General features: G+C 45.4%; 1 protein-coding gene across 1 annotated transcript; it reads left to right on the forward strand.

The window, feature by feature from the left end:
- The first annotated feature begins 285 nt into the window (after positions 1 to 285).
- On the forward strand, positions 286 to 5,536 carry LOC147371547 (keratin, type II cytoskeletal 6A-like). Its single transcript, XM_086403838.1, has 9 exons — positions 286 to 895; positions 1,780 to 1,994; positions 2,336 to 2,396; positions 2,537 to 2,632; positions 2,759 to 2,923; positions 3,354 to 3,479; positions 4,295 to 4,515; positions 4,733 to 4,767; positions 4,879 to 5,536. Exons 1-9 carry the CDS (start codon positions 356 to 358, stop codon positions 5,133 to 5,135), a joined length of 1,716 nt encoding a protein of 571 aa, XP_086259964.1. The 5' UTR covers positions 286 to 355; the 3' UTR covers positions 5,136 to 5,536.
- The last annotated feature ends 6,631 nt before the right edge of the window (positions 5,537 to 12,167 follow it).

Consider the following 12,167-nt stretch of genomic DNA (forward strand, 5'->3'; position numbering starts at 1 on the left):
GCATTACATGGAGAACCTTTGTGTGAGTTGCTGACTAACTCCCAGCTCAGTGAGTTGAGACTAGTCTTACTGTACTCAGAGCTGTCAAAGCTGGAAGGCAGGAGAAATTTTCCCTGACTAAAGGAAACCAAATATGCAATCTTCACATTTCATAACTTTTCTAATAAACCAGATGTGATCTCACTCTTTGTAAAGCCTGGCCCTTCCCAACCTGCAGGCTCACCTTCCAGGACTGAGCCCAGCCCATTTTCTCCATATATAAGCTGCTGCTGGGAAGCTCCTCTTACAGACCTGCTCCTCTCAGCTCTGCACTGCACCCCTCGCTCCTTCCTCAGTCTCTGCTTCTTCAGGAACCATGTCTTGCAAATCCACAGTGAAGACCCAAAGCATCAGCCGCAGGGGCTTCAGTGCCGGCTCAGCCAGAGTCCCTGGGGTGTGCCGCTCTGGCTTCAGCAGCGTGTCCCTGTCCCGCTCCAGGGGCAGTGGTGGCCTCGCTGGAGTGTGTGGAGGAGCTGGCTTTGGCAGCCGCAGCCTCTATGGCCTGGGGGGCTCCAAGAGGATCTCCATCGCAGGGGGCAGCTGTGTCATTGGTGGTGGCTATGGCGGCAGAATTGGAGTTGGCTATGGCTTCGGGGGTGGAGCCGGGAGTGGATTTGGTTTTGGTGCTGGGGCTGGTAGTGGCTTTGGGCTTGGTGGTGGAGCTGGCTTCGGAGGTGGCTTCGGTGGTCCTGGCTTCCCTGTGTGCCCCCCTGGAGGCATCCAAGAGGTCACCGTCAACCAGAGTCTCCTGACTCCCCTCAACCTGCAAATCGACCCCACCATCCAGCGGGTGAGGACTGAGGAGCGGGAGCAGATCAAGACCCTCAACAACAAGTTTGCCTCCTTCATCGACAAGGTGAGCTGGGAGCATCTGCCCTAGTGGGGATTGCAGAGTGCCCAAGAGAGCCAACTAAGACACCTGTTCTACCGGAGGGGAGACTCGGGGGAGAGGAGGGTGGGACTCAGGCGAGCTCTCCACTGGGATACAGGACAGGTTACATGTGGACCCCATGTAGAAGGTGATGGAAATCATTTATAATTACTCATGGCCCCATTCCTGCCAAAGAAATAGTCACAGTTCTTGATAATCCTGAAGGAAAGAACAGGAAATGAGAGAATGCAATGAGATGGCTTGATCTTCTGGATGGTCTAAGAAGTTAAAAGGGTATTGCAGTGGAAACTGCATTTGAGTCATAGATGGATGCTGGATGGAGGAAAGAAAGCAAAAAACAAAAGGGAGTTTGAGGAAAAACAACTCAAGTATATATCCATAGAAATACTCACCTGTAGAACCAGAAAATGAGCCTTAAGGGGCTTTGTATCAGCCGGATTCATGCACTATATGGGAAACAAGATTAAATTCAATCATTATAGAATTGGAATCTAATCATTAGATTATAAACATCTGATATCCCTTTAACTGAGGCATGTGCTTTGTAAAAGCTCTGTGCAATAGGAGAAAAATGCTATGATAAAGTACATTTGTGCTTGTTCTTGTCACGAGGAAGACAGGAAGGGTTGAAAGTCACTGACTGACAGTCTCCATAAGTGAGAGGGAGGGAACATCTGACAGCTCCCTGGGGAAACTTGGCCATGAGATCTGTGTGGTGTGAAGCTAAAGCGTCAGGGGAGCAGAACTGTCAGCCTCTGTACAGGCTCTGGAGCAGCCCAGCACCACCAGACCACCAGATCGGCCTGGGGACTTGTCAACTCACAGATAACCATCTTGTTTCCCTGCAGGTCCGATTCCTAGAGCAGCAGAACAAGGTCCTGGACACCAAGTGGACCTTGCTGCAGGAGCAGGGCACCAGGACTGTGAGGCAGAACCTGGAGCCTTTGTTCGAGCAGTACATCAACAACCTCAGGAGACAGCTGGATAGTATCCTTGGGGAGAGAGGCCGCCTGGACTCGGAGCTCAGGGGGATGCAGGACACGGTGGAGGACTTCAAGAACAAGTGAGTGACAGGAGAGAAAACACCTTAGATTCCTGAAGCCCACACTTCAGTCTGTTAGATGACCAGGTCCAAATGAGGGCATGATTCTTAATAAAACATGTCAGTAGACATGACATTACAGTTGTTACTAAACACAAACCCTGAAGAACAAAAGGGCCATAAAAGTTGAATGGGAAGAGTAATGGAGTAAAGAAATTAGAAACCACAAATTACAACCTTCAGGCTTATTGACAGAAGTCTCATTTGTATATATCCATTCTGGGAAGCGGAGATCCCAGGCTGCTTTTTCTTGTATCATCTTCACCCCTGACTCAATTGGATTTTATTCCTTTTAATTCCAGATACGAAGATGAAATCAACAAACGCACAGCAGCAGAGAATGAGTTTGTGAAACTGAAGAAGGTGAGATTGAGTCAGATCAGGGGTTCATGGCCCTTTCCTGAAGGAGAGGGTTCTGAGAAAAGAATCACTGAGGAGACTAAAACAGGAGCAGACTGTGTAGGGGGGCTCATCTGATCCCAGGCTGTTTGCTTCTTCCCCAGGATGTGGATATTGCCTACATGAACAAGGTTGAACTACAAACCAAGGTAGACGCTCTCACAGATGAGATAAACTTCCTAAGAACCTTCTATGATGCTGTAAGTATCTCTCCACATTCTGTTTTATTGCCTTTAAAGAGATTTGTGAAGAGTGGAATATCTTTGCTCTAGGTACCTCTCTAAACATCATGACCAAAGATGATCGGATGATCTCTTGTTCTGCAGGAACTGGCTCAGATGCAAACCCACATCTCAGACACTTCTGTGGTCCTCTCCATGGACAACAACCGCAACCTGGACCTGGACAGCATCATCGCTGAAGTCAAAGCCCAATATGAGGAGATCGCTCAGAGGAGCCGGGCTGAGGCTGAGTCCTGGTACCAGTCCAAGGTGAGTGGTGAGGAATTCCTGTGCCTCCTCTGTGATCATCAGGGAGGCTGTAGTCTTCAGTGGGGAAACTACAACTAAGAAGTGGGGGCCTCTCAGGGTAGACCTTTTGGGTAATTATGCCCAAGTCTCATAGGTCAAAGAACCCAAGTTAAGATGAAAGCTAATGTAGATCAAGGTGAATGACTTTTGTTTTAGCTTTATTTCAATGTTGACTCTCAGCAAGAGTACAGAATATTGCTTGTCCTGAAGAGAACCAGTCAGTCAGTAGTCTCACCAAGGATGGTGTGTGATGGGTGAAGAGCGTCAATGACCTAGTAACACTAGTTTTCTTTAAATGTCTTATGGAAAACCATTAGATTCTATTTTGAAAACCTTGATTAGTGTCCTGTGAAGCCCATGGACAGCCCCCTTGTCTCCCTCTGGTTCACAGTACGAGGAGCTGCGGGTGACGGCGGGCAGACACGGGGATGACCTGCGCAACACCAAGCAGGAGATCTCTGAGATCAACCGCGTGATCCAGAGGCTGAGATCTGAGATTGACCACGTCAAGAAGCAGGTACAGTGGGGACCATGGAAGAGAAAAGCATTCTTTCCTTTCTAGACCATCAGGTATCATCAACCATCATGTGGGAAATTCTTGGGCACTGAGGAAAAAGCAGAGGGAGGAGGACATGTCATGGTTGAGTTTCCCCAGGTTAGAGAGATGGAGCCCAACTCAAGAGCAGGAAACAAACTCAGGATAGGACAAATCTCAGCTGGTCAGCGGTTCATACACAGAGTCTAGAGGCATCGAAATGAGATTCCATAAGGAGAATGATTGAGTTGGGGATGCAAGACACACGTTGGCAAAGAAAAGCTCAGGCTAGAAAGTGTGGGGGAAGAATGCTGAAAATATGCTCATACTCAATGTGAAAAAGAATCTGAGAAAAGACACAGGACAAATGAGGTTGTTCAAAAAAATCTGTGAAGTGAAACGAAGGTGAGGTCTCAAGAGTTTGAGATAAAATTCTTTCAGGGAGGATGTTTGTGGTTTTGTAGAAGTTATTGTACATCCATGTGAACTTATCCAAAGTTCAACATTCAAAACTAGGCAGTAGGTCTATATCTTCCCATGTCCCCTGGTCTTCAGTCTTCTGTGGTATCTTCCAGCCCCATCATCATTAGGGTGGTTAACACAGAAGGGAATAAATTTTCTTAAAGGACTCCAAGACTAGTTAAGGTTTGTAGAAAGGAGAAAAACTGGACAAAACGAATCAAACCTCCTTTTCCACGAGATCTGGGCTCTAGAGCTCTTCCTCACTGGGAAAGTAGAACTATGTTTCCTCTCCCCTGGAGTCCAGATTCAGGTTCCTCTGCCCTCCTCTCCTCTAGTGTGCCAGCCTGCAATCTGCCATCGCCGACGCCGAGCAGCGTGGGGAGCTGGCCCTCAAGGATGCCAGGAACAAGCTGGCTGACCTGGAGGACGCCCTGCAGAAGGCCAAGCAGGACATGGCCCGGCTGCTGAAGGAGTACCAGGAGCTCATGAATGTCAAGCTGGCCCTGGACGTGGAGATTGCCACCTACAGAAAGCTGCTGGAAGGCGAGGAGTGCAGGTGAGTAACTCACACAGCCTCCACAATCATCTGGCTCCATCTCCAAGAAGTCCTGCCAATGAGCCCAAGTGGAAGGCGCTCTAGCGGTGGTCATAGTGCTACTCCCAGGAGAGCACTGAGAAGGCAGGGTCCAGGGGACTCCCCTCACACGGAGGTTTCCCATGCGGGGCCAGCTGTGGCTCTGGGTCTCATTGTGGCTGTGTCTTCTCTCTCCTAGGCTGAGTGGGGAAGGCGTTGGACAAGTCAACATCTGTAAGTACCTTCACCTGCCCCCATCCCTTGCCCCTGTGTCCCTCTGACTGGACTCTGTGTGGCAGAGTGAGCTCACCATCTTGTCCTGACCTTGTCCCTTTGCCTCCACAGCCGTGGTGCAGTCCACTGTCTCTGGTGGCTATGGTGGTGCTGGTGGCTATGGTGGTGCCAGTGGTCTCGGCAGTGGCTTAGGCGTGAGTGGAGGAAGTGGCTACTCCTACAGCAGCGGTCACAGCCTTGGAGGTGGCTTCAGTTCTGGCAGCGGCAGAGCCATAGGGTGTGGCTTCGGCTCCTCTGGGGGCAGCAGTTCCACCATCAAATACACCACCACCACCTCCTCCTCCAGCAGGAAGGGCTACAAGCACTGAAGTCCTGTCATGGGCTCAAGCTCCCACAATGTCTCAGGCTCCCTCTGTTGCTTTGCACTCTCCTCCAGTTGCTTTATCTTTCCTGCTTCCTTTTCTTACTTCTTGAATTAAAACTGAAGTTGCTGAGTGTCCTCATCTCCTCTCTCCCAAAACCTGTTGCAACTGAGCTTCCACTGTTCACCATTGGAAGGTCGTTACTTGGGTCCTAGTCCAGACAGGGTAATCCCACTTACTTTCTACTGGCCCAGGAGATCCCATCTCAGAGATGTTGTGTTCCTCCCTTGCAGTGATTGTGAAAGCACAAGTGACTAGTTCTATGATGTACAGGATTTGTATCCCTGTGTTCCTTCCTCTGCTCTTTGCTCACTTGTATTGCTAAATAAAGCAGATTTATCATATAATGTGTGGTTTCACATAGCCTTTCTTTGTCACAAATGGTTCCTGAGGTTTTCACGTGACAGATGAAGCATACTTCTCAGGCATGAAGCACACTCCCCACCCCCATATGCCTCACTCGCTTCCTGTAGAGAACTTCAACAAACAGCAGCTTCGGATACTGATAATCAGCTTTCTCTCACAGATACAATTTAATCCAAATGTTTGGCAAGTGTAATGGGAGGACTCTGGTCCAGCATCACGTATACTCTGCTTTTTATTGTTGGGGCCAAGTGTAATCTTAGTCTCTCCTCCTAGGACCACTCAACCCACACTCAAGGGGTCAAGTCTTAATGTTCATTACAGGAATCATGTTTCTGGCCCATCAGAGCAGAACAACATTTAGCAATTAAATAGGATATTTGATTTTTACTTAGAGTTAACTTCCTAACAACAAACTTGCCTGAGAAAGTATATCAAGGATAATTAAAGTGTATGTACTTTTGAACCAAAATTCTATTTCTGTACATGTATCCTGAAGAAATAGTACAAACACAGGAAGAAGTATATACATGGATGTGAATTCCAACCATCTTCCCAGCATGGAAAAACTGAAAGTGGGAGAGTTGATCACATTCAGCAGAAAACTCAGATGCTGGTTTCTCAAAGTGTGAAGGCAAAATAAGAATGGTACTTTCCACCTTCTCACACCTTAACACTCTCTAGGAGGTGGATGAAGCTGAGTCTTTCCTCTCTCCGGTGTGATCTGGCTGCTGTGACTGCTCTGAATGGGGATAATTTAAACTCAGGATATGGTGCAAGGCTCCTCACTCACTGGTGCTGTCTTTTGGCCATGCCAGCCCCTATTTCCTCATGAGTGACCATTATCTCCTTTGCCCCCAGGCTCTTACATCACGAGAGAAAGTTCCTTGGTTTCAATAGCATGGAGAGGGTGCCTCAGGATCCCCTTATCAGTACACTGCTGTGTTCATCTATAACCATTCCCCCAGCGAGGTGGGCAGCCTCTCACACTGGTATCTTCTCACTCTCCCCAGAATTCCCCAACAGCAGGTATGTGCTGACTGGGTTCCAAAATCCATGCCCACTTAGTGTCTGTATTATTATGTACCTATCAGAAGTAATGGAAAGAAAATACTGACTAGGAAAAATACATAGAATACAATAATTAATAATAAGCAGATTGCAAAATAATATGTAGACATAGATTTGTCTAATGAAAATCTTAGGGTGCAGATGTTGATAGCAAAATAGCAGACTGGAAAGCCCCAAACTCTCCTTTTGCTAAAGAAACATTGAAAAAACAACCAGAAGCTGTCTGAACATTGTAGGGGCTCTGGAAAACACTCAAAATTTGCAATAGCCAAGCAAATGCCCTCTCAAGAAAATCCATCTTCCATATTACAGCAAAATGTCATGACAATGTTCCTAGCGCTTTCCCTCCCCTATATGCGGTGCAGTTGTGGCCTTGAGCAGACAGCAACCTTGTTCGTCAACTTTTTTTCCAATCCCCCTCCCACACTCCAGTTGCCCCTCAAACCCATTTGCTCCTCTTGGTCACCCTTCACCCACCAGCACATGCATCTTGAATCGAAGATGCAGATGCAGACTATTTGAAAATGATTGTGCAAATCTCTTCAAACACATCTGGGGGGCATTCCTGAAGAAATGTTGCAAGGGTCCCATCTTCGTTTCCCATAAATTCAGATGCAGGCAAGAAAAGTAGCAGGAAGACTCAGTAAAAACTACAGGGCAAACTACAAAGACATCGACACCTGGGGCAAAAGATTACGGGAGAAGACACACAATAGACCCTCTGCCCATCCAAGGTCCACAGGCTAAGCTGCAGCGAGACCCTGGGAAATGAGGCAGCTGTGCACAGGAGAACATTTAGAAAACTGTGTCTAGGTCCAGGCAAAACACACGTACAGAAATGTCTTGAGTAGTCTTAAGCATTCATCTGGGACTGCTCTCTAGGTTCAGAGCAAGCCCTGTTATGTGGTGAAGGAGCGTCCCATCACAGGGAGAAGTGGTTGTTCTCAGTCTGCTGTTTTGGCTTTTTTATTGTTGTTGTTTTTCAGCTCCTGGTATACAAAAACATCTTCATCAAAAACAGTAGCTGAACACAAGCTATAGGAGCAGCCTGATGTTGAGGTGTTCAGCATGCCAGGCGCGGTTGACTCATTTAACACTACTAGTCAATGTGAAGCATAGGTCCTCAGGCACAAACCCAAGAATCTCTTGTGTGCAAAAGTCACGGGGTGCATGCATGACCTGAGGCAGGACCCTGTTAGTCATGAACTTTCTAGAAACTGGGAAGTAGAATTGGATAAAAAATCAGAGACATTTGATTGCCTCTTGGCAGCATTTTGTTAAACAAGAGGGAAAAAAAGCAGAGACTGTGAATTGTAAGTTATTCTGCAATGATTCATTGGGCAAGGTTTTTAAGGAATAATAGAATTATTCACATAGCCTGTTAGCCTAAATATGCCCCCAGCTCACTCCCCATAATATTTTCTGCCAACAACTCATCTAGACGGAGTTCACATCTTTCAAAGATGAGCACTAGTCAGAAGGGAACCATTCCAGGACCAACAAGAGATACACATTCAAAAATGAAATGAATAGGAAAATAAAAAGGCAGATAACGAGCACTCATCAGAACAAAGTCATCATAAAATATTGCCAAAATAAAATAAATCCTCTATAAAATTCAAGGAAAAAAAGCATATAATGAGAGAGTAAGATAGAAAACATTACTTAGAGAAGTCAGATATGAGGCAGAGAGAAAAATAAAACTAGCAGGGAGATGAAGGTCAAGTTGATGTCAGTACAAAGGGCAATACACACGTTGAATGCACAGCAAAGAGCATATGGGATAATATTGAGGAAAGAGAATCAGGGTCTTCAGTTCAGTTCAGTTCAGTCGCTCAGTCGTGTCCGACTCTTTGTGACCCCATGAATCACAGCACGCCAGGCCTCCCTGTCCATCACCAACTCCCGGAGTTCACCCAGACTCACGTCCATCAAGTCAGTGATGCCATCCAGCCATCTCATCCTCTGGCGTCCCCTTCTCCTCCTGCCCCCAATCCCTCCCAGCATCAGAGTCTTTTCCAATGAGTCAACTCTTCGCATGAGGTGGCCGAAGTACTGGAGTTTCAGCTTTAGCATCATTCCTTCCAAAGAAATCCCAGGGCTGATCTCCTTCAGAATGGACTGGTTGGATCTCCTTACAGTCCAAGGGACTCTCAAGAGTCTTCTCCAACACCACAGTTCAAAACCATCAATTCTTCGGCACTCAGCCTTCTTCACAGTCCAACTCTCACATCCATACATGACCACAGGAAAAACCATAGCCTTGACTAGACAAACCTTTGTTGGCAAAGTAATGTCTCTGCTTTTGAATATGCTATCTAGGTTGGTCATAACTTTCCTTCCAAGGAGTAAGCATCTTTTAATTTCATGGCTGCAGTCACCATCTGTAGTGATTTTGCAGGGGTCTTAGTGGGAGTTAATAAGAGGTTAAAGAAAGGTCAAGAGGCTATAGGATAGACAAAGAATACAAAGGAGATTCAACACAAGCGTAATTTGAACAACTAACAGAAAAGAATGTACACACACACACACAACCTCACACATACAAATGGTCCCTCCCAAAGCACAGAAACATCTTCAATTAGGTGATTAGGGATTTGTGCTGAGATTCATTTTGACAAATAAATATAGGCAAATGTGTGTAATTTAGTCATTTTAAAATATGTAAAACCTAGACAGCATATTAAAAAGCAAAGACATCATTTTGCTAACAAAAATCCATCTAGTTAAATGGTTTTTCCAGTAGTCATGTACAGATGTGATAGTTGGACCATAAGGAAAGCTGAGCACCGAAGAACTGATGTTTTCAAATTGTGGTGTTGGAGAAGACTCCTTACGGTCCCTTGGACTGCAAGGAGATCAAACCAGTCAATCCTAAAGGAAATCAATCCTGAATAGTCATTGGAAAGACTGATGCTGAAACTCTAATATTTTGACTAGCTGATGCAAAAAGCCAACTCATTAGAAAAGACCCTGATGCTTGGAAAGATTGAGGGCAGGAGGAGAAGGGGAAGACAGAGGATGAGATGGTTGGATGGTGTCACTGACTCAATGGACATGAGCTTGAGCAAACTTCGGGTGAGAGTGAAGGACAGGCAAGCCTGGCGTGCTGCAGTCCATGGAGTTGCAAAGAGTTGGACATGACTTAGTAACTGAACAACAACAACAAATATCATATATGGGTATAAAGAGTGAAGTCTTGCAGCTTGTGACAACATGGATGGATCTCTAGGGCTTTACCTTAAGTGACATAAGTCAGAGAAAAACAAGTATTGCAAATCTCTCATATGTGAAATCCAAAAAGCATATGCATTTTCAAAAATTTAAAAACTAAACTCATAGATGTAGAGACCAGACTGGTGGTTACCAGAGGTGGGGAGAGGCGGGAGAGGTGAGAGAAATGGGTGAAATGATTTTGCAGGTTTTAAGTTTAAATAAATTAAATTTTTTAAAAAACCCCACAGAGATACAATCATATATTCTTGGAATGTGATGGCTAACATCACAATAATTGAGGATACCAAGGCAACAATATGGAGCAACTGGAGCACTCATACACTTCTGTGGAAACACAAAATGATGCAAGTATTCTGCAAATATATATACATATAAATTTATACATTTGCCTATACCTATATATCTATATAGGGCTTTTTTGGTGGCTCAGGTGATAGAGAATCTGCCTGCATGGAGAAGGAAATGGCAATCCACTCCAGTACTATTGCCTGGAAAATCCCATGGACAGAGGAGCCTGGTAGGCTACGGTCCATGGGGTCACAAAGAGTTGGGCATGACTGAGTGACTTCACTTTCACTTTCTTTGGGACAGGAGTGAAAACTGACCTCTTCCAGTCCTGTGGCCACTGCTGCATTTTCCAAATTTGCTGGCATATTGAGTGCAGCACTTTCACAGCATCATCTTTTAGGATTTGAAATAGCTCATCTGGAATTTCATCACCTCCACTAGCTTTGTTCATAGTGATGCTTCCTAAGGCCCAATTGACTTTACATTCCAGGAACAAAAAGAATTAAATATCTTTAATTCTCAAAACACCATTGCAACAACAAAAAAAATTAAATATCTAGGAATAGACATACCTAACTAAGATAAAGCTGAAATTCCAGTACTTCACCCACCTCGTGTGAAGAGTTGACTCACTGGAAAAGACTGATGCTGGGAGGGATTAGGGGTGGGAGGAGAAGGGGACGACAGAGGATGAGATGGCTGGATGGCATCACTGACTCAATGGACGTGAGTCTGAGTGAACTCTGGGAGTTGGTGACAGACAGGGAGGCCTGGCGTGCTGTGATTCATGGGGTCACAAAGAGTCGGACATGACTGAGCAACTGAACTGAACTGAACTAAGATCATGGCATCTGGTCCCATCACTTCATGGGAAATAGATGGGGAAACAATGGAAACAGTGTCAGCCTTTATTTTGGGGTGCTCCAAAATCACTGCAGATGGTGATTGCAGCCATGAAATTAAAAGATGCTTACTCCTTGGAGGGAAAGTTACGACCAACCTAGATTGCATATTGAAAAGCAGAGATATTACTTTCTCAACAAAGGTCCATCTAGTCAAGGCTATGGTTTTTCCAATGGTCATGTATGGATGTGAGTTGCACTATGAAGAAAGCTGAGTGCCGAAGAATTGATGGTTTTGAACTGTGGTGTTGGAGAAGACTCTTGAGAGTCCCTTGGACTGCAAGGAGATCCAACCAATCCATTCTAAAGGAGATTAATCCTGGGATTTCTTTGGAAGGACTGATGCTAAAGCTGAAACTCCAATACTTTGGCCACCTCATGTGAAAAGTTGACTGATTGGAAAAGACTCTGATGCTGGGAGGGGTTGGGAGCAGGAGGAGAAGGGGATGACAGAGGATAAGATGGCTGGATGGCATCACTGACTCAATGGACAAGAGTTTGGGTGAACTCTGGGAGTTGGTGATGGACAAGGAGGCCTGGCGTGCTGCAATTCACGGGATCTCAAAGAGTCGGACACGACTGAGTGACTGAACTGAACTGAAGGAGACAAAAGAACCGTACACAGAAAATTATAAGACAGTGATGAAAGAAATCAAAGATGACATAAACAGATGGAGAGATGTTCCATGTTCCTGGGTAGGAAGAATCAATATTGTGAAAATGACTATACTACCAAATGCAATCTACAGATTCAATGCAACCCCTATTAAATTACCAACAGCATTTTTCACAGAACTAGAACAAAAAATTTCACAATTCATATGGAAACACAAAAGACCCCAAATAGCCAAAGCAGCCTTGAGAAAGAATACTGGAGCTGGAGAAATCAACCTTCCTGACTTCAGATTATACTACAAAGCTACAGTCATCAAGACAGTATGCTACTGGCACAAAAAACAGAAATATAGACCAATGGAACAGATAGAAAGCCCAGAAATAAACCTTTGCACCTCTGGTTACCTTATTTTTGACAAAGGAGGCAAGAATATACAATGGGGCAAAGACAGCCTCTTCAATAAATGGTGCTGGGAAAACTGGACAGCTACATGTAAAAGAA

Source organism: Bos grunniens, chromosome 5, assembly GCF_055505025.1.
Source record: "Bos grunniens cultivar Pamir isolate PY7600 chromosome 5, Bosgru_T2T1.0, whole genome shotgun sequence".
Taxonomy (NCBI): Eukaryota; Metazoa; Chordata; class Mammalia; order Artiodactyla; family Bovidae; genus Bos; species Bos grunniens.

What these genes read in the sequence shown, in the direction of transcription:
- LOC147371547 (XM_086403838.1), top strand. Translation starts at nt 356, where the DNA reads ATGTCTTGCAAATCCACAGTGAAGACCCAAAGCATCAGCCGCAGGGGC. An exon ending in TAAGAACCTTCTATGATGCT is followed by an intron (nt 2,633 to 2,758) that starts GTAAGTATCTCT and finishes CTTGTTCTGCAG; the next exon opens with GAACTGGCTCAGATGCAAAC. An exon ending in CTGGAAGGCGAGGAGTGCAG is followed by an intron (nt 4,516 to 4,732) that starts GTGAGTAACTCA and finishes TCTCTCTCCTAG; the next exon opens with GCTGAGTGGGGAAGGCGTTG.